The sequence below is a fragment of the Ceratotherium simum genome, chromosome 37 (assembly GCF_057802395.1).
Source record: "Ceratotherium simum simum isolate JZ-2026a chromosome 37, ASM5780239v1, whole genome shotgun sequence".
Taxonomy (NCBI): domain Eukaryota; kingdom Metazoa; phylum Chordata; class Mammalia; order Perissodactyla; family Rhinocerotidae; genus Ceratotherium; species Ceratotherium simum.
The window spans coordinates 10867782-10891024 of NC_141936.1; the positions used below are offsets into that span (position 1 = coordinate 10867782).

The following is a 23243-nucleotide window of genomic DNA, read 5'->3' on the forward strand; positions in this document are numbered from 1 at the left end:
CAAGATGTGTGTGGCGTGTGTGTGTGTTTATCAAAGGGAATTAATACTGATCTAGTTTTAAAATTAAATAAGGGCACCATTATGTGCGTGAGAGAATTATTGATAAATCATCTTTCCTATAACACTAATGAACTGACTCCTTCAACCCGGCATTGCCCTTGTTAAAACTAGGACTGTTTGTCATATGAAAAATGCAGGTAGATTCACTTCAGTGTAGGGAATGTGCTAGTTTTATGTTAGATGCGATTCTACCTTCTCAATAAGTCAGTAAAGGAAAACTGTGCTTCTAGAATACTTAAAATCCAGTTTTATTACTTTTTTGTGTGTGTGTGTGAGGAAGATTAGCCCTGAGCTAACATCCGATACCAGTGCTCCTCTTTTTTGCTGAGGAAGATTGGCCCTGGGCTAACATCCATGCCCATCTTCCTCTACTTTCTATGGGATGCCACCACAGCATGGCTTGATGAGCAGTGCATCGATGCACGCCCGGGATCCAAACCTGCGAACCCCAGGCCGCCGAAGCGGAACTCTTGAACTTAACCGCCAAGCCACCGGGCTGGCCCCAAGTTTTCTTACATTTTTAAAAATAAGTTTTTAAGGGGTAGAACAAAACACTTATAGATTCAATCTAGGAAATGTGTGCCTGCAACAAAAAAGGAAAAGGCCAGGATATGAAATGTCCCAGTATTTTCCAAACCGTCCTATGAGGTTATCTTCGACATCATTATGTGTTTCACGAGTTCTACAGAAATATGCAATGGAAACTAGCCCTGAAATTATTGGATATGGTTTTGAAGATGATCCCCAAAATAAGAACACCGAACTCATAATGATGGTGAAATGTGATTGTCATCTTTAATTTAATTGGGAGGTAACTGTGTATCTGGAATTCTGTTGGAGAGTCCCTGAATTCCAGATGGTGGAATTTCCTTTTTTTTTTTTTTTAATTATTTATTTATTTATTTTTTCCCCCCAAAGCCCCAGTAGATAGTTGTATGTCATAGCTGCACATCCTTCTAGTTGCTGTATGTGGGACACGGCCTCAGTGTGGCCAGAGAAGCCGCAGGTCGGTGCACACCTGGGATCCGAACCCGGGCCGCCAGCAGCGGAGGGCGCACACCTAACCACTAAGGCACGGGGCCGGCCCCAGATGGTGGAATTTCTGATTGTAGACTAACCTTTCTACAGGAAGGTGCCTGCCAGATAAAGATCTTTTATCTTGGGGCTCAGAAATCATAACACAGCAAGGCCTATAGTTATATAAATGAAAAAGGTTTTTATTATATCTATCGTCACCCTAAATTGCTGCTCATTATCTTAAGCTGCCTGGTACAGGGTGGCTGCAGATATGTTCGGTGACTTTCCAACCAGAAGCCAGCAAGAACAGCTCTCCTTTATTGAACACTCACCACATGCCAAGTGCATGTTACGTACATGATCTCATTTGATTCTGCAGCAACACTGCAGGCCAGACCATCATCTCTAGCTCACAGAGGAAGAACATGCAATGCTCAGAGACATTAAGTAACTTACTGAAGGTTAAACAGCCAGTAAGTGTGGGACAGGCTTCAAACCTGGTCCGCTGGACTCCAAAATTGTGTCCACTATACCACATGGCCTGCCACTATGTCAAATGGAGCTGAAAATATGTTTGAAGTGAATAAATATAAATTGTTTTCATTTTTTTAATCATTGTAAGCACATTTGGGTTACCTCTTTTATTTATTTATTTTTTTTTTTTTAAGATTTTATTTATTCATTTTTTTCCCCCCAAAGCCCCAGTAGATAGTTGTATGTCATAGGTTCACATCCTTCTAGTTGCTGTACGTGGGACTCGGCCTCGCGTTGGACGGAGAAGTGGTGCCTTGGGGCGCGCCCGGGATCCGAACCCGAGCCACCAGCATCAGAGCGCGCGCACTTAACCGCTAAGCCACGGAGCCGGCCCCTACCTCTTTTAAATTAAAAAAAAAAATCCATGAACTATGTTACAGAGTTGAAAGTCATCTCTCAAGTAGTGATTTATACATGGGAAATTCAGTAATTTCATTCTTTGCCAACAGGGATTTTGCCAGTTCCCTGCAGGAGGCCCCAATTTTTAACAAAATATAATCACCTCACTCGTGGCTACAGCAGCCTTTGCGAGGGCTCGTGGAATAACTCTTTGTGGAAGCCATGTTGTTAGGGGAATCCATGGGCTGCAGACGGTTGCTTGCTTGTAGAGCAGTGGTTGTCAATCCTGGCTGCACATCAGATCCACTGCGGAGCTTTTCAAAACCCTGCTGCTCGGGCTGCACCTGGACAATTAAATCAGAATCTCTCAGGATGGGACCCACGCATCAAGATTTCTTTTTTTCCTAAAGCTCCTAAGTGACTCCGATGTTCAGCCAAGGCAGAGAGCCATTGATTTGTAGGCTCCTAACTCCTTATCACAGTGAGGCGTTACTCAAGAGACCAGTTCAGTGAACCACCTACTTTCACTCATGACTGTATGCCAAGGCTCATCTCAGATTATTTCTCTCCTCCCCTGACCTTTTCTCAACCTATGAGATACTGGAATGGGCAAGAAATTATGACTTCCTCAGGGTGTTCCTTGCACCAATGTGACACTTTATTATGTGGGAAAAGGGCCAAGGTTCAGATTCCTTCTGAAGAGGAGAAAGTCTGATGATGTGTGTAGTCTCATTCCAAAACATTGAATTCCTCTAAAAGTGGGCATCACAGCCAAAGGACTGTATCTCGATCCTATTTTCCCCCCTCCTTAGACCATGTGGGGAGTTCTTTTCATTTTGTTGAAGTGGCAATTCGATCTTGGAGATGCTAGCTGATCATCAGTAAGCAACGGTTAGAAAGTGAAACAGTCAGACAGCCTGGGTCTGACTTCCTTTTTCTGACATGTTTATATTTTGTAACTATGGAGGAGTCGCAGCATTTCCAAGGCTGACTTTGCGCATCTGCGAATCATAAATGCTGAAGCTCCAGCACGACTGGTCCAGGAGTTGATGAGCTAAAAGCCCAGACACTGTTATCAACTGAACGCTCTCATCAGTAAAGCAATTAATACTTTCTTTTTGATATATAACGTTCCTTCAGACATGAGTATCTGCACTTACACGAGAATTTCCCCCCTTTTTTCCTCAAATGCTTTCTTTTTTTTATTGTGAAATTTTTGTTGTACATTACTGTTTGTCAGTCACCATATAAATGCATCCCTTCACCCCTTGCAAATGCTTTCTTAATGCAATTTTTCACAAACATGCAGTATCGCAGAAAAACTTGCTTCTGGGCCCCTTCTGTAATGTGGAAAATATGATCGTGCTACTGAACTGTGATCTGTTGACCTTTCATATCTTTAAAGGCCTGTTAACGGCAAACTGATGAGCCGTGCATTTTTCTCTTTTTTTCCATTCATCCGAGATTTGGGTAGTGAAGTGACGAAGCGTTTAGGAAATAAAAATATTTGTAAAGAAATCAAAGAAATATCTTCAATTTATGGTTTCTGAATTTCAGCTGCCCCCAATAATTTCCTCAGATGTTTATATCAATGCACTTAGTTTATATATTATTTTATAATGTGCTTATTTTATAATATATAATCACAGTATATTTATATAAAATATATTTACTATATGGTCTGTTCTAAGAGATTTATCTACTGAATTATTTTCTGTAATGCGACAGGGTTAATTAAATGAATAAGTCTTTGCCTTCATAATTTTTAGGATTAGGCCTTCTCAAAACCATTAGACCGGGGGAAAAAAAAAAAAAACCTCTTAGCAGATTATGTACCCAAATTTGCACATGAATATAGTTAGAACTTTACAGGAAAGTGTTATTTCAGTTTGGGCTAAAAGGGGAAGCTCCTTAGAGTTCAACAAGTTTTTAACCTGAAATAGTGCCACCTGAATACAGGGTTTCATGACTATGTAAAGTAATAATGATCAAAAATAAGATGATGTTTAAGATGCGCCATCTTACTGAATATTGAGTACAGCCTCATACTGTATGGCTAAAATCCGGATTGCTATTTGGACAAGGAATCATTGGTCACGAGGCAAGCGTTAAGCTTTGGTGACATCAGAAATTACCTCCAAATCAAGAAGAAAACAAAGAGAGTTGACAAAAACTAGAGCGTCCTAGTAAAGTAAGCAATCAGAATGTGGATCATATAATACTGTACTGTTGTGGGTACTGGCATCTCTCACACAACCAAGTGTATTCCACAAGGTGTCATAAGTGCAGAGCCTGATGGGTCCAGTCATGGCCTGAGAGTCAGCAGAGGCTGAAGTGTGTATGAAGCAATGACAAGTTCTTTTCAACTTGCTTTGCATCTGGGTGACCTCATGAAAACAGGCTGTAGATTCCTTTGAAGCATGACAGTCCTGAGAACCCTCTTCCTAGACTCCCTTTAGGTCTGGAGTCAAAAACTCAAATGTGTACAGAGGCCAAACAAGTAATGTAAATGAGGGCAGGGGGCCAGATATAAGACTAATGGGAAGAGTGGAGACTGCGGCAAAGAGCGATGGTGTGATGCAGCTAAACGGGATCAGCCACTGTGCAGCTCCAGCCGATTTTGGCTGTGTGAGAAGGTATTCTGTGCTTCCACTGGATTTTTTTGTGAATTCTCTTAATTTTTAAATGTTAGCAACTGATTCAAAACAATTTTCTAAACTTTCAGATAAGGAAGATGCATCCTCAGGCCACATGGAGACCCTAGACCACGAGTTTAGGACTTCTATTGTAGACAAGAGAATGAACCAATTTATTTATCTATTTATTTCAGGTCTGCCTTCCTTGAAAACCTATAAGCTTGTGCTCTCCAGTGAAATTGTTGAAATCCATCTTTGCATGCTAAAGGCTTTTTGCATAAAAATGGGGAGTTTTTGTTTGTTTTATTTAACAGCCCTAGTAATGTTTTATTCTTTATCGTCATATGAGGATTTCCTAAGAAAGGATGAAAATAAAATGCCATTAGTCAATTCCTTTTTCTACGTTCTGTGACAGGGCCTTTTATCGGCTTGTTCATTAACACCTGCGGCTGCCGCCGGACCGCAATAGTTGGAGGGCTGGTGAACTCGCTCGGCTGGGTGTTGAGCGCCTATGCTGCGAACGTGCATTATCTCTTTATTACCTTCGGAGTGACAGCTGGTAAGCATATTGATTTTTTTTTTAACTTGATTTTAAATGTTTTTGTTGGGCATTTTGGCAATGCATTTAATTGTGGAAAAAAGAGACCCACTAAAATATTTTGTCCTTTTGTCTCCTCCACGCCACCCCAAACCCCATCCCATCCTCCAGGAAATACTTTTTAATATAAGATATCAAATATGCCTTAAGCGTGGGAAAACAACCTAGCAACTGTACTTGGCCTCCCTAATAGAATTTAATTAAATTTTCCATACCTGGTTCTAAGTGCTAGTCCTTTCTCTTATGAGGAACAGGAAAAGGAGGTAATAATACAGACGTGGGTGAATAGACCAAACAGTAAGGAAATTAATAACATTCTCTCATTTAATAACTGCAGACTCGAGCATGAGTCACAGAGTAATCTGTTCAGATTAATGAAATAGCAGCAAAACCCACATACATGGAGATACTCTAAGAAGCAAATCTAGAACACAGAGTGTTGGTCCCCAGAGAGCAGGTTAAAATTGGCTGCCAGGCAGCGCGGTTTGCATATCCGTTCTGCAAGATATATTCCCAGCCATAATTTCCTTTATCAACAGGTAGCAGAAGTCCCACAGATAAGTTGTTTCTTACTTGTACAATTGTATTTCAATAAACTAGATCCAGCCTGACTTTTCTGAGTTGAGAGTTATAATCCCAGTAAATGACACATTGACAGCAGTGTTAGAATAAGAATTAAAAGTTAGAGTTTGGAATTCTTGCTTTTTTTTTTTCTTATTATCTGTGTGACTTTGGGCAAATTACTTAACCTGCTTATGCCTCAGTTTCCTTATCTGCAAAATGGGATAATTTAGTGCTTAGTTTACAGGGTTGTTCAAATGATGAGATGAGATAATCTATATAAAGCACTTAGTACAGTGCTTGGCACCTAATAAAGTGCTCAATAAGTGTCAGCTAATCTATGATTGTTCTTATATATGTAACATAACATTGTTATTACATTAGGAGCTTAAGAATATGCTTTATGATAGCAGGAGACAGTGAACACAAAAACCTACTGTCCATATAAGTGGACAAACTGGTTCTCTGGAATGTACATCTATTCACGTATACACCTAAAGCACTTCTGTATCCTTTAAAGCATAGTTTGAAAACCATTGGTCTGAAGGACCTTCCAACAGTCTTGAACAACTTAAGATGTTTTCCCTGAGTGTTTTAGAAACTTTTCCCTGTGATAATTCAATGAATAGAGCTAGCACAGGGATTTTTGTACTATAGGTGAGGAAATAAACATTCCTTCTGCCGAGACTAAGGAGCCACACTGGGTCTCTGGGCAGACACGTGGGACCCTCTATGAACTTGTTCTGGTGGTGTTTGGTTATATGGACTGTGACTTGATCCTAAAAACCAGGACTTGAGATTTATTCTCATCATTTAGAGATTTCTGTGGTTAGATTCTTTGTTTAAATGGAATTTTAGGGGGCCAGCCCAGTGGCACAAGTGGTTAAGTGCACGCGTTCCACTGTGGTGGCCCGGGGTTCGCTGGTTCGGATCCTGGGTGCGCACGGATGCACCGCTTGGCAAGCCATGCTGTGGCGGCATCCCATATAAAGTGGAGGAAGATGAGGCACAGATGTTAGCCCAGGGCCGGTCTTCCTCAGCAAAAAAAAGAGGAGGATTGGCAGATGTTAGCACAGGGCTGATCTTCCTCACAAGAATGAATAAATAAATAAATAAATGGAATTTTATTTTTGCAGTTAATTGCCTATTGATCCTCAAATTATATTACTCCATATTTATTCATTTATTCATTCATTCACTTATTTCTTCAACAAATATTTATGGATCCAAGGAAGTAGGCGGGAACTCAGGAGGCTGGTGAAAGGAAAGTGTTTCTTGAGACACTTTATCACTCCCACTTTTTATACAGGAAAAACCCAAAGAAAGTCTCTGAAAATAAATTTATCCACCTCCCCCACAAATATATATATAACTATATTTAAGTGGAAACTCCAGCTAAATCAGTTAGCTTATCTATGTAAAGTGCTGTTGGGCTGTCATTACTGAGGCGTGTTGAAGCTGATTGGCAATCTAGCCCCTGGTTAATAGAAAAGAAAACGTTAGATGTAAAGATCGGCAAAAAGCAAGTGATCGAGATACTATTTATGTTTGAAAGAAACTCTGTTGATATCCTTTGTCAACTTAAAAAGCAAACTTGCTTGTTATTTTATCTCAAAATGAATGTATTCAGGAATAGCCAAAAGAACTGCAAGTCAGGATGCACATGCTATGGCAAACCATAGGCAAAGCCAGAAAAGAAAGGAGCAAAGCTGCTTTCACGGAGAAAAAGGGGGAGTAGGGAGAGGCTGTTCTAAACAGAAAGTCCTTTGGGTGAAAGTAACATCTCAGGGCTGCAACAGCTTCTCATTGGCTGAGCTGCAGCATTTCTCATTGGCTGGGCTGTTGCCGGGTGAGGACAGAAATCTTCCTTCAGTAGTAAAGTACTTTTACCTCCTGCCCTCCCTCTCTTGTGAGAGCTCCCCCTACAGTCCTTCCTGACTCCAATTTAGTTAAGGTTCCTTTTATTAATTTCTATACCTTCATTCCAAAAAACATTTGAGGCAAATTTGTTTATATCTTTTTTTTTTAACACCTAGGCAATTAAAATTGCATAGGAGTGTCCTCCTATTAAGCAGAAAATTCATGTCTGTTTGAGCAATCTTACTTAGCCGAGGGAGTCTGGACAAATTTCTTCAGCTTTGCCAGAGCCCCACTTAAACCTGGCTTCTGAAGACACCTTTTCCCCCATCCACACTGACCCAGGACCACAGGATTCTCTCTCCCCATATGGGCCTCCTTTCTCCACCCAGCCTGTCGGGCTGTAAACTCCTCCTCTAATCCTGAGTGTGGTGAAGAATTGTTGCAGGGCCCTGCACAGGGCTGGATATTAGCAGGGTCTTGCCTGACCGCTGGGCTTGAGCCTGAATATCCCCAGGCCTGTCTTATAAGCTCATGAAATAATTGTGCTGATTATGGATAACAAGGTCACATTAGGAAGGGGGAATGTTGTAAAGGCCTGGATAGTGTAACAGGGAAATAGATGCTTTTAGCATTGGGCACGAGGTTTTCCTTTTTCTCACACAAGGAAGCATCTATTATTCAAACTAAGTGAGAATTCACGCTACTCTTATGCGTATGTCCCTCAGTTCTGTTCCTATTAGTCATCTTATTCTGCTGCTGTTTAGAAATCCATAACCACATTAAATTTAGGATATTGGTTATTGTCAGTGACAAATCAGATTTTTTAAAAATTACGCTTAATTTTTGCCATCAGCAAAATCCAGACTATGACAAATTGCACAGGACAAATGATCTAGTTTCCTCAACAAACAAATTGCGAGGAAAAGACAAAAAGAGAAAAATTAAGAGACTTAAAATATATATCAACAAATAGCAATGTGTGGGCCTTACTTGGATCCTGATTTAAACAAGTTTTTAAAAAATACAGTCATTTATGAGACAATTGGAAATTTGAACACCTTTTGGATATTTCATATCAAGGAATTGTTCATTTTTTCAAATAAGACAATGAGATGATGATTATGCTGTTTGAAGAATTCTTCTATTTAGAGATTTATAGTAAAATATTTGCACATGAAATGATATATTCTGGATTTGCTTCAAAATAATACGGAGGAGGGCCTGTGGGGGTGGGGAGTGTACCGTGGAGAAGGGAGTGTATGTTTTGGGGCAGCGAGGGCGTTGAGACAAGAATTGCCAGGAGTTGATAATTGTTGAAGCTGAGTGATGAGTATATGAAGGTTTACTAAACCATTCTGTTTTTTAAAAGCTTACCTTGCATCTGATTTAAACTGTTTCATTAGCCAATGGCCTGTTATAATAGGTAAGAAGGTAACATTAATTAACAGCATGCAACGACACAGGTGTATTACATTTATGTCTATAGCAGGACAACACAACACAGCTGGTGGTGTTGTCTTTGCTTTACCAAGGAGCTGAGCCTCTGCGTGTTTAACTGACTTGATCAAGGTCACATGGTGCTTCTGGGGAGCACAGCCAGAGCTGGGTTCTTTCTACTATACATCCTGCCCTGCCCCCACCCCCGTACCATCATAAGGGCGAGAATACTGTGCCACAATATTTAAGATCAAGGAATTTCTTAGTTCCTTAATAAATAATTATTTTTTCAAAGTAGCCATCAATGCACTTACTTTGCAGCTGAATTTTTTGTGCCTTAACCTTAGAAGTGTAAAGTTAATGTTGTATGAAAAAGGTTGCTATTATTTCAAAATATGGCCATTTTATCTTCCCCTAGAACTTTCTTTCATTCATTTCATTCCTTTGTTATGTGCCAGGCACTGTTCTAGGCACTGGAAGAGATCCATCAGTGAACCAAACAGAAGATGACCCCAGACCTCATGGAGCTCATAGTGCAGCAAAGGGGAGAAGGGGTCAGACCATAAACACAACACACAATAAATAAGTAAATTACACGGTTAAGTACATGTTATAGGAAAACAGAAAAGTAGACCAGATTAAGAGGGCTGGGAATAGGAGTGGTGGGCAGAAGGAGGGTTGCATTTTAAAAGAGGGTGGGCAAGGTGGGTTTGGTTGAGAAGGTGAGAAATGAGCAGCAGATGGGGGCCGGGACCCTAGGTCTGTCTGAGGGTAAGAACGTTCCAGCAGAGGGAACAACCAGCTTATATAAAACACAAGGTCCCCAAAATTCATATTAGCCATAGAAATCTCCAGAATTCTTTTAATTTTCTCAAACAGCATGCAGATCTTCCAGATAATTGAAAGTCAACCAACTTGTCAGAGTGTAGGCCTAGCTTATGGACTCTTGACTATTTTTCTCTGTCCCTTTGAATATTAGGAAATGAGAGATTTCTGCCTTTTGTAGACTTAACAGTCATAAAGGCTAATTCATTCTGAGTTTGGTTCGAAACTAAGGATAGCCATTTTCTTCATGCTCATTTCTCCCATAATGCAAATTATTGCAACACAGCCGCCCTCACTGAGGCGTGGGGAACTGCTCCCGTTTCTGCTGGGAGTCACTTAGAGGCCAGCTTAATTGTTCTTAGAATAAGGGTCTCCACCTGAGGAGCGACTAGTTGGGGATCATTGGCTCCCGACAGTTGCTGTAAATATCACTGCTCTAAGGTAAATAAAGGAGGCAGGTTGCTTCTTGGGGCTCATTTTAGAAACGCAGGCTGAATCAAATCCTTCTGTGGCTACCTGCTGGCAGCTGGGGAGATGAGCAGTTTAGGGTGAGAGGCAACGTGGGCAGTGGAAAGGGACCAGGCTCGCGGTTGGGTCTGAATTCCAATCTTGATTCTCCAATTACCTGCTGCAGGGTCTTGGAAAGTAATTTAATCTCCATGATGTTCAGTACCCCGTTTTATAAAATGGGCATAGCTTTGGGGGTTATTGTGAAAACTAAATCAGATAAAGGCTGTAAGCACCTGGCACATAATCGGCACTCAATCAGTGGTAAACACTACTGTATTTGCATGTATGATTGCTCTGGTCTCCTTCCAAATTCAAGTAATTCTGATGTATTCAATGATGCTGAACTAGCGAGGCTTCAGCTTTGAGGATCAGTCTTGGTCAAGTCTCTTTTATACTGTCATGCCGCCATCCTCAAGTCAGGAGGTCCAGATGGGGCCCCATGATCATCTGAAGTGGGGCGTATGGTTTCCCCTGTCTGTACCTAGAAGTTGAGAACACAACTCACAACCTTTCGGCCAACATTTTATTTCATTTCATTTTTTGAATAGACTTCAATTTTTTAGAGCAGTTTTAGGTTCACAGCAAAACTGAGCAGAAAGCGCAGAAAGTTCCCCAAACCCCCTACCCCCAGCACACACAATCTGCCTCACCAGCATTTTAATGTTGTATGTAAATCACAAACTGTTCCAATTTTCTAAGACACAATTAAAAATCAGAGATACAAATAAGTGTTATGTGGTTTTGACACCTAGTAGTTGCTATATTTATGGGTACATTATAATCCCTTTTACTCTTCTAATTAATTTGTGAACAAATTGGCCCCTTCCTGAGGCTCCTGCAAATTGTCTGGAGTCGCTCTTCATCCCCTTGTACGTACTTTTCCGGGCACTTAGTGCAATTAGCACTGACAACAGAGCCCTCAGAATCCATTCACTCTGTCAGCAAATCACTGAGCACAGGCTGTGTGTTCTGGGCGGTAGCGGGCCGGCATACCAGGGGTGAAAATACAGACACAGTCCTATCCTCCTGGAGCTTATATTGTGATGTGAGAATGCAGATTTATTTTATTATTGAAGTCACCTGTGCTGCAAAGCCTGTTGGGAGAAATGATGGACCAGAAACTTCCATGGATGACCCTTTTGGTGCTTACCCACAGAGCTTCTTTTTTACCATCATTATTATTTCTTCCTTTAAAAAAAGAGAGAGAGACTAATATAATGAAATGCGGGTGATCTTTAAATGCTGCAGCTTCTGGATATGGCCATTTATATCGCGCTGTGTGCTTTTTCTTCCCCTTCTCTCCTGCGCAGGCTTTGGAAGCGGGATGGCTTACCTGCCGGCCGTGGTCATGGTGGGGAGGTACTTTCAGAAGAGGCGCGCCCTTGCCCAGGGTCTGAGCACCACAGGGACCGGCTTTGGCACGTTCCTCATGACGGTTTTGCTGAAGTACCTGTGCGCGGAGTACGGGTGGCGGAATGCAATGTTCATCCAAGGCGCCGTTTCCCTAAACCTGTGTGTTTGTGGGGCGCTCATGAGGCCCCTCTCTGCCGGGAAAGACGGAAACCACCCAGGAGGGAAAGATCCCCAAGTCCTCCCGGCTCCCTCCACCGAATCTGTTAAGTCAAGTGGACCCCTGGGCAGAGCAGAAGAGAAGGGGGACGGGCCTGGGAACGAGGAGACCCTCAGTGACCTTGCAGCCCAGGCGTGCCAGGAGGAGGCGGGGCACAGAAAGAACATGTGCGCCCTTCGGGTTCTGAAGACGGTGAGCCAGCTGACCGTGGGAGTCAGGAGGGGCTTCCGGGACTGGTACTCGGGCTATTTTGGGACCGCCTCGCTCTTTACTAATCGAATGTTCGTAGCCTTTATTTTCTGGGCTTTGTTTGCATACAGCAGCTTTGTCATCCCTTTCATTCACCTCCCAGAAATCGTCAATTTGTATAATTTATCGGAGCAAAACGATGTTTTCCCTCTGACTTCCATTATAGCCATAGTCCATATCTTCGGGAAAGTGATCCTGGGCATTGTGGCTGACTTACCTTGCATCAGCGTTTGGAACGTCTTCCTGATGGCCAACTTCACCCTGGTCCTCAGTATCTTTATTCTGCCACTGATGCACACGTATGCTGGCCTGGCGGTCATCTGCGCCCTGATAGGGTTCTCTAGCGGTTATTTCTCCCTGATGCCTGTGGTGACTGAAGACTTGGTGGGCATCGAACACCTGGCCAACGCCTATGGCATCATCATCTGTGCTAACGGCGTCTCCGCGTTGCTGGGACCACCTTTTGCAGGTAAACGGTGCAAGGCTTTAAGAGCTTACAGCGCATGTAGGTTGTTAGGTTATGTTCTCATTTATGTGATGAAGTCCGAGATAAATAAGAAAGAAGTTTCCATTTGTGTACGTGCTCCTTTTCCTTCCCATTCCTGCTCCCCGATTTCTCATTTATAAATTTTAGCAGGTTAAAGGTCATTCTTTCATGGAGAATGTAGATGACCTTTTGATCTTCATCTGCAAGATAAGCGGCCAGTCAAGCGGACTATGGAACGGCACAGAGCCCCTGCCTGGTCTGAAGGAGGCGGCCTCTGCCTAGCTCCAACTGAGTTCCATCACCAAGAAATATGGAGAATGGTTGCCAGATCTTCTATTGTTAGGATTTTTTTTTCCCCAAGAGAAACTAAGACTTTGGGCTCTTAGGCGACATTTCCAATGCTGTGTAAGTCCAACAACACATCTGTGGGCTGGACCTAGCCCTGTAGTCTCCTGTTGCTGCTGTGATCAATTGCCACAAACTTAGTGGCTTAAAACCATACAGATTTACTATTTTACAGTTCTAGAGGTCAGAGGGCTAAACTGGATCACAGTGGCTAAAATCAAGGTGTTGGCAGAACCGTGCTCCTTCTGGAAGCTCTAGGGACGAATCCATTCCCTTACCTTTTACAGCTTCTGGAGGCTGCCTGTGTTTTAGGCTCCTGGCCCTTCCTCCGTCTTGAAAGCCAGAGGTGTAGCATCGTCTCATCTCTGTCTGATTCTGACTCTCCTGCCTTCTTTCACTTATAAAGACGCCTGTGATTACTGGGTCTACCAGATAATCTAGGATAATCCCCCATCACAAGGTTCTTAATCATATCTGCAAAGGCCCTTTTGCCACATAAGGTGACATGCACAGGTTCCAGGATTAGGACGTGGGCATTTGGGGAGAGCTGAGGCATTCTGCCCAGCAGCCACCAGTTGGCACCATCTAGGGTAAGATCTCTCTCACGTATTCACCTCAGTTCAACGGAGAATTTGCTTCTTGCAAAGGGCATACCAGAAGTCATAGGCACCGAGGAGGCCTGTGTTAGGCTGGGTACCTCTCTAAACCTGTCATTTGTGAAAAGACACACAAGGGTTGAGCAGGTAGACTCAGTCCCCAAGAGGCCAGGTACTAGGCATTTTAAAAATGACAGGTCTTCCCTCTGTCCAAAGATTGGAGGCAGGAGCCCACACAGCATTGCAGGGACAGAGGCCCAAAGTCAACACAAAGGTGCTCTCTAGGGGGCTGCCAGGGCGGCCAGGCCACAGCGGGTGGCGATTGTCAAAGCTGCCAGCGGATTTGTGCAGTGTTTTAAGCTAACCTGGGCTAAACAATAGAGCCTCACTGGTTCAGATGCCCCCACCCCCTGCTACTCTGGCCCCTCCCAGCCCTTTATTCTCATATCCTCTGTAAGAATACCTCTTCCCCATGGATGCAGGACAAAGCCTTCCCTGCCCCTTCCTTCCCAGTCTCTGTAGGGATCCTACAGTCACCTCCTGTCCTAGGACCCTGCTGGCAGAGGGCTTATGTCAACATACCCATTATTAAGTCCTCCTCAGAATTTGAAGTTCAAGAAATCGTGGATTTTGCCTATACAGCTGACAACCCTGGCGGCTGGCTGACTAAAAGTTTAAGGCCAAGAATCACTTTAGGTTCTATATATGGGGCACCTCCTGGGTCAAGCTGCTCCCGTTCTCTGCCCGTGCACAGAGTTCAGGCACAGTATTTCTAGGTGACAGTGAATAACTATAGCAGTGCAGCAAACTATACTGGCAGCCGAACCATCTGAACTTGCTCAGTGATCTCATTGTATAGAATTCTCTATCAGTTGGGGATGCATGTGGCTATAAGAGAACACCCCGCCCATGGTAGCTTCAACAGAGATTTAATTGTGTCACATAACCAGAAATCTAGAGTTCAGGAGCTGGATGATATTGGGATGATGTGTTCGAGATCCTCTTGGCCTTTTCCTCATACCAGTTGCCTCATGATCACACAATGGCTACAGTAGCTCCAGCCACTACATCCTCATTTATAACAAGGAGGAGGAAGAGAGGAAAGGCTCAGTCCCAGCAGACTTCCACTTATGTCTGATTGGCCAGAACTGTGTCACACAGCTAGTCCGAGCTTCAAGGGGAACTGCGAATTGGAGTATTTTGCTTTCCAGCCTCTGTACTAGAAGAAGGAGAGGAGAAAAGAATCAGGATTGGGGGTTGGATCAGTCAACCAATGGTACCTTCCAGAGATGTCAAACTGAAATATCCATTAAGGGGATGGGAACATTATCAGTGGCTCATCTACCCTCTTGTTGGAGGTCCTTCAGATATATTGTATGTATGGAAATGGAATCTGTCATTGATGGTTCTTTGCATGATCCAGGAGTACTTTCTGCTTCTAATGGTCAGTCTGGGGTTATTTTTATACTGATCCATCAGATTTCAATAGCAGCGTCACAACATAGCTGTGAAGTGTGGCATAAGTAATTCATGATCAATGTTAATTAAAGCACCAACATTTACCCACGTGGTTTCCTTATCCCATTCCTGTGGTCATGTCCTTCTCCCTTATTTGCATTCTAGTGCACTTTCTTGAGTGAAAGAGAAAGGAATTACAACTGGAACATAGGGGGTTATACCCAGATCTCAGTCCTCAGGTCTTATCTCTGCGTGCTTCAAGGTTCCTCCCTAGAAGTGGATTCTGTAGCTGAATATGGGCCACCATAGATGGTAGAACCCATTGTATTAATGGCTAAGAACCTTCTATGAATGTGTGTCAAATGCTGCTATGGGGACTTTAAAATCAGTGTTCTGATGTGCATCTCTAGGCCAGCAACCTAAAGGAGCCTTTTTTTTTTTTTTTTTTAATTATTTTATTGAGGTCATATTGTAAATTTCAGGTGTACATTATTATTTATCAGCTTCTGTATAGACTGCATTTTGTTCACCACTAATAGTCTAGTGTTTATCTGTCACCACACATATGTGCCCCTTTACCCCTTTCACCCTCCCCCTACCCCCTTCCCCTCTGGTAACCACCAATCTGTTTTCCTTATCTATATGTTTGTTTATCTTCCACATATGAGTGAAATCATATGGTGATTGTCTTTCTCTGTCTGATTTATGATGCTTAGCATAATAACCTCAAGGTCCATCCATGTTGTCACAAATGGCACAATTTTGTCTTTTTTATGGCTGAGTAGTATTCCATTGTGTATATATACCACATCTTCTTTATCCATTCATCTGTTGATGGGCACTTGGGTTGCTTCCAAGTGTTGGCTATTGTGAATAATGCTGCAATGAACATAGAGTGAACATATCTTTTTGAATTAGTGTTTTCATGTTCTTTGGAAAGTACCTAGAAGTGGAAAAGCTGGATCATATGGTATTTCTATTCTTAATTTTTTGACAAATCTCCATACTGTTTTCTATAGTGGCTGCACCAGTTTGCACTCCCACCAGTGTATGAGAGTTCCCTTTTCTCCACATCCTCTCCAATACTTGTTATTTCTTGTCTTTTTAATAATAGCCATTCCAATGGATGTGAGGTGATAGCTCATTGTTTTGATTTGCATTTCCCTAATAATTAATAATGTTGTTGAACATCTTTTCATGTGCCTGTTGTGACCGTGAGTATACGTTCTTTGGACAAATGGTGTTTCCTTATTTTGTTTGTTTCTTCTCCTTCCACTGAACTCAGGAGCTAAAGAATGCTGAACAACATCATTGGCTAACTGCATTGTGTTTCATTCATTGACATTCCGGGGCCAAGGAGCCAACACTGCAGTGAAATGCAAGCCCAGCCTTTCTGTATCATAGTTCAGAAGTGACTGCAATATGCGTGACTAAAAAACCACATTAAATTCTTGCTAGAAATTCGAGGTGGGCTAGAAATGATTACTTAGCTGGGTTTGCTACAAGGAAAATTACTGTTCACATTACCTTTTTCTTTTTTAACGGGTTTAGAAATGAACGTGTTTTCCATTTTTCAAAGCAATTTCTACTGACATTATAAAATCTGGTACAATTTAGTAGCAAGTTAGACAATTACACATTTCCATTTAGAAGAATGTACAATAAAAGCCATTGAACAGACATTTCAACCATGTTGGTTAGCAACATGAACTTCTTGATCTCATTTATTTATAATATGGCCAGGCATTTGATTCATCTCCTTTAAAGATGTAATAATAGTAGATACTTTTCTAGATGTTTCCAGTGTAAAATATAGCAAAACTCAGCCACCAGATTTGACTGACCAAGAATCTACACATATCTCCTCCATTTGCATAAAATATAACACCTTAACAACAATTTGCAATGTTTTTCACCAAGAGCTGGGAACACTTACTTAATAAATAAGAAAAACAGCTCTCACTCCGCATTTGACAGATTCAAATGAAAAGGGAATGCAATTTAATAGAGAACTGGATTTTACTTGGAAGCTGTTGATTTGAGTTGATGGTTGGATCCGGGTTGCCAAGGATCCTGGGCTCCAAACCAAGGAACTGAGCTCAGACCTGTAGGGAGAGGTGGTGAAGGATGAATGAGGTGGGCAGCTTGTTGGAAACGTCTTTTCTCTGACGAGTTGTGTCCACACATGCTGAGCATGAAAGCATGTGGTCAAGTCCCGTCTCTCCTGACCCGCTTTGCATCTGACGCAGGACTGGGTTGAGTTCAAACTAGTGGAAATATTAAAACAGGTGCCAAAGAGAGATGGCAGGATCCAGAATCATTTAAAAATAAACTCTAAAGGTAGATTGGAGAAACCTATAGAATTAATTTAACAAAATTTAGGACTACTTCTCCAATTTGTACTGTTAAATTCTTTGGCGAAGTTGGGTGTGCTTTTTAAAAAAATGACATAGGAGTTACTTTTAAAGATTGGGGTGTGTGGAGATGCTTTTATAAACATTTATACTTTTAGGAGAAAGATGCAAGATTTTAAAATATAATTAACCCAATTTAAGATTGTAACAATATGTAATATACTTAGCAGACATTTTCTATACAGATCTTCCTCGACTTACAGTGGGGTTTGGTCCTGATAAAGCCATTGTAAGTTGAAAATATCGTAAGTCAAAAATGCATTTAGAGGGCCGGCCAGGTGGCATAGTGGTTAAGTTCGCATGCTCGGCTTCAGCGGCCTAGGGTTCACAGGTTCAGATCCCAGGCGCAGACCTAGACACCGTTTATCAAGCCATGCTGTGGTGGCGTCTCACATATAAAGTAGAGAAAGATGGGCACAGATGTTAGCTCAGGGCCAATCTTCCTCAGCAGAAAGAGGAGGATTGGCAACAGATGTTAGCTCAAGACTAATCTTCCTCACAAAAATAAATAAATAAATAATTTAAAAAATGCATTTAGTACACCTAACCTACTGAACATCATAGCTTAGCCTAGCCTACCTTAAACTTGCTCAGAACCCTTACATTAGCCTACAGTTGGGCAAAATCATCCAACACAGAACCTATTTTATAATAAAGTGTTGACTATCTCATGTAATTTACTGAATACTGTACTGAAAGTGAAAAACAGAGTGGTTGGATGGGTATGGCATGGTTGTGAGTGTATCAGTTATTTACCCTCATGATCGTGGGGCCGACTGGGAGCTGCAGCTCACTACCACTGCCCAGCATCATAAGAGAGGATCATGCCACATATTGCTAACCCAGGAAAAGATCAAAATTCACAATTAGAAGTACAGTTTCTCCTGAATGCATATCACTTTCACACCATTGTAAAGTCAAAAAATCATAAATCAAACCATTGTAAGTTGGGGACCGTCTGTAGTCTGCAGAGACAAGAGGGAGGATGGAGTGGAGGAAGGAGGTGCTAGGGTGTTCTAAGGGTGATAGTGTTTATTAATTACTATCCCCCCAGAAGGGGGACTAGTACCTGTACCATCAAGGAGCCAAGAGAAATGTGTTTGCAACTCCAAAAACTTCACTGTGGCTGTGCTCATGGCTAAGCTCAGGGCAGCAGGGGAGAGAGGTGGGAAGGGGCCACATCAGAGCCCTGGAGCTTATACTCAGCCACTTCACACAAAAAAGTGAATAGTCTGAACTAAATACAACTTAATTTTCCAATCAGTTAGGATTTGGTCCTATTTCTGTGGTCCGTGTTCAGCAGCGATGGTAGTTCAATTTGTTTCAGCTATGGGTGTTTGTTATTTAGAGCCATCATTGCTACTTGATCATATGAAAAATGAGGATTTAACTATTAAAGTGACAAGGTCAGCTTTCATATGGGATGAGTGGAGTATGAGAACCTCATTTATATTCATTGATTTTTTTTTAATTGTAGCTTACAGATAGTCCCCTCACATACTCTGCTTATAGATACAGACCACTCTGCATTATCTGGGAGTGAATCATTCACTTCCTCGTAATTCACATTTGGTCCACAGTTGACAAATAGTGACATTGAGGGGAAGTTGGATGCGTTTCGGTTCATATGTCAATGTCAATGTGTCTCTCTGATTCAACTCTGAAGCTGAATCATTGTTTTTGGATTATATGTTTAATCTTATTCGAGACAAGTCTCTCTTGTATCAAACTGGAGATTAAGAAAAGATTATAGAGCATTTTACTAGGCCACATCTAAAGAGTCTGATATTTTCTTATTTTTTATATCAAATAACAAACTCAAAAACTTGGTTAACTTTTAAAGTATATTCAGAATTCATAGCTTTTGAGTGGTTAAAAAAATTTTTAATTTTAATGCTATTAAGTGTTCATCTTTCTTTATGACTCCTTGACTGGTGCTCTAGATACGATAAACCGAGAGATATCGATAACTACCAGAAAGTCAGAGGTACCGGTTTACACACTTAGCAGTTGCCTTTGTGTTGCTGTTTGTTGATGGGAGAAGGTTAAGTTGCACTTATGCATTCATTTGCCAGTTAGATAGTTTTTAAAGATATTTTTGAAAAGTGGCCATGGAATACTCTGTTTGGTCATTAAGTCATTTATATTTTTCTTATGTCTTTGCTAGTTAATGCAGCTGTTGATATGGAAAAAGTAAATGTTCAAATTTTACATTTTTACTATAAATAAAATTCTTGTGAATGGCTTAATGCTCTCAGTTCACATAGTTGGCTGTACGGGGACCGTGCTATGTGACTGACTCTTAGAATTAATCACTGTAGTAAAAGAAACTTCGTATTTCATAATTTCTGAGACTTTTTTCACATTTTAACATCTCTGAAATTGGAATGCATTTTATAAAGTCCTAAGAAAACATTGAGTCATATTTTAATTGACAAGGATATTTCTTTCTTATTGATACATTAAGATAATGATGCATGATATAATTTATGGTATCTTAGAATCCATGAAATATAGTAGTATTTCTATAGAAGTACCTAGTAACATTATTATATGAAATTATTAGATTATAATATTAAAGTATTTGAAAAGAACTGATAATTTAGTCAGCTTTTAAGCCTATATCTTTGGCAATTTAAAGATTTATAAATATAAATATTAAAATTTTATAGCTGTAAATGTGGATTTTATAAAACCTCGAAAATTTGATTCCTTCTAGAACAAATGCTTACCCTCAAATACTTCAGAATGAATGAAAGTTCAAATGTCTTCTGCTCAGCCTTTTAATATACACTAGAAACTTCTTCAGAAGAGTTTTGAAGGTTTTAGAAAAGATTTCTGTTTATATTTGTGAAAAAAGAAAATCATTAGATTCACTTTCCACTGCTGGCTTTGTGCCAACTTGAGAGTTACCCCCGAGGGCTGAAAACCAGAAGATTACTCCCATGGATCAGCCAGCTACTGTTCCAGTGCCTTAAAAAGTACCCCAGTGGCTTAAAAGATAAATGCAGCCATACCCAGGCCCAAGAACTCTAGCTTACATAGCCTGGACTTAAAGCTAAATGAAATGTTTTGGGCATTAAATGGCATATAAACAAATTCTTATAGAAATATTCATAGTAGCAATAAATGCCTGCTTTGTGTTCTTGACTTTTATCAACTATGTTACACTGAATATATTCTTTTTTGTTTTGTAGGGTGGATCTACGACATCACTGAAAAATATGATTTTTCCTTCTACATATGTGGTTTACTTTACACGGTGGGAATACTCTTTTTACTCGTTCAACCGTGTGTCCGAATTATAGAGCAATCCAGAAAAAAATACATGGACGGTGCACACGTGTAGTGTCATGTTATGTTTCCCGTAAGGTTTCCTTGTGGTACTCCTGCCTACCTCACGTGGCTGCTGTGAGGACCTATGACGTATCGTGAAAAAGAGTTCTGTACAGTAACTGGCATTGCCACTTGTAAATGCCATTGTCATTGCCTCATCTGAAAGCAGCACCGCCTTTCTGTTTGGGGAGAAGCAATGCTGGAAGGTATTAAGAACTACATACGTTTTAGAGACGACACTGTCCTTCAAAGACAGCCTATTAAATAATTAGTAGAAATGCCCTTATAAAAACTATTGTCTTGTGTCATCCACTGGGACTACGGTTTCAGCTTTTAAAGCAGACAAGGAATAAAAGCTTTTCAACCCAGCTACTTCTTTGTAAGGCGAAAATCAAGTATCTGAATGCTTGCGGAAAGCTTACGATAAATGGGTTTTAAGCACAAGAATACGACTAGATTTCAGAAGTTAATTGTTACAGGGAGCTATTGACCTACCATTGTAAAAGAAAGGCAGGCTCTGATTTCAATGCTAATACATTTAGTACAATTAAAGAAACGCAGTTTATATTTTTATGCAAGAATTCTGCAGCGAGGGAGTACAATTTCTAAATCTTCCTCTAAGAAAAACATTTGCCATCAGTCCTAATTCAATATTATCCCGTTATAAACTGAATCTTGAGATAAAACCTTAATAAATACATAATATTAGTGATTTCCTTATCGAAAGTCATATTTGTGCACACAACCATTGAGTCAAGGGCTATGATTCAAGCACTTTTATTCATATCATTGGCCTCTTAGTTTATGAGCATGATCTGGGGCCTATAAAATTTTTTTTCTGAGTTTCTCCTGCCCAGAAAATAAAATAGACAGCTAACTGCTGGTTGACATATAAAGTCGGTGGATAAATCATTTGTAAAGCGTGTTACTAATCCAAAATATAAGACTATCAAGTTGTGAGGGTAATAAACAGAATGCCCTTGGTCTAGATGTCTGCACCTAACATTGGAGTAGGGGTAACAAATAGCCCTTCTCCAATGCCTGCTGTTGTTATATAGATAATTCATTTGCCTGAGCTCAGCACAGTTTAAAAATAGTTCTCTTGATTGATTTCATCCAGAAGATAACTGTGATTCATGACGTCAAATAATGCTCTTCCTTTATCTGAGATCTCTATTTTTCTAAGCCAAACATTTTTCAGACTGCAGAATGTTCTTCCCAGAATCATTTTGAAATTTCTGGCTGCCTTACTTGTTTACACATATTTTTGAACTATTTAAATTTCTGCTCACAATTTGCTCATCACACACAAAAAACTCCTTTAACATCGTTGCCAGTGTCTTGGGTCAAATTTATTTAAAGTGAGTACAGACCATTCTCAATTATCCTTGGTAATTAGAGGCAGGAATGATACTAGTAATTGGAATCACAGAATGTTACCCCAAGCCTGATTTTAGCCAGCAGTGTCAGTGTTACTCCACCAAACTCTTCAGAGCTGTTAACAAGATATTACGTGGACAAGTTTCCTTTCTGTTTCATCTCCATTATTTCCTGCTGTAATGTCTAGTGGGAGGGGTTGTGTAATGAAAGGGACCACCAAGATAACAATAATAATAAAAGGCAGCTAATGGAAAGGAGAAACAAAAGCATTGCTAATATACACCCTTGGTATTACCTCCAATGATTTGAGAATTGCCTGTAAATTATTATAGATAATAAATTGCATGTCATACTCCATTTGGTTCAACACAACGACTTGTTTGTTATCATCACAGCTTTGGCTGCTGTTAAAGAATCCAGCTCTCTGTTTTGATAAAGGAAATCTTAAAAGCCAAGGTGATGCTCTGTCTTTCTCTCTCTATTTACCATAAAATTGAGATGATTAGATTGAAAAACATGTTGTGTGTTTTGAAACTGACTACATTACTGCATTACTCTCGTTTTCTGACAACACCAAATTAACGAGAGGCGGTGTTAAATATTTTGAATGGTGCTAATGCCGATGCGTTTTGATGCTCGTGCTGCTGGTTGTGCGTCATAAATATGAACTTTTTATCCAATGACCCAGGTTTAGTAATACTCAAGTTAGACCTGCTCATGTTCGGTTTGTACCATTGTTTGCTGACTTACTCTGTTTATGGAAGTGATGATTTCTACCAAATTAGAAATTCCCCTTTTACGAAAATAGACTAAAACCTGCTTGCAATATTCATGTTGACAACAGAATAAAAGAGAATGCTATAAGGAATTACAGCAAATATATTAATGTTTCCTGTTTAAAATGTTGTTATTTACAGTTTTTTGAAAATATTATAAAGGGTTAATTGTATATTTATATTATGTGCTTTATAGTTTTCCCCTCACATATCCAAGTAATTTTTATTTACATACAAGTAAATAAATTTGTCCTC

The 23243-nt window shown here is 40.6% G+C and overlaps 1 protein-coding gene across 2 annotated transcripts in view; it reads left to right on the top strand.

The window, feature by feature from the left end:
• SLC16A14 (solute carrier family 16 member 14) overlaps nucleotides 1–23243 on the top strand; it is a 32450-nt gene extending 9207 nt beyond the window's left edge. Inside the window, exons 3-5 of one of the 2 annotated variants that reach the window (XM_014785378.2) lie at nucleotides 5002–5145; nucleotides 11688–12665; nucleotides 20694–23243. In XM_014785378.2, the coding sequence (XP_014640864.1) occupies nucleotides 5002–5145; nucleotides 11688–12665; nucleotides 20694–20845 (1274 nt within the window). In that variant the 3' untranslated portion in view covers nucleotides 20846–23243. Of the gene's footprint in view, nucleotides 1–5001; nucleotides 5146–11687; nucleotides 17120–20693 lie in introns of those variants that run through there. The other variant, XM_087424726.1, reaches the window with a different exon arrangement.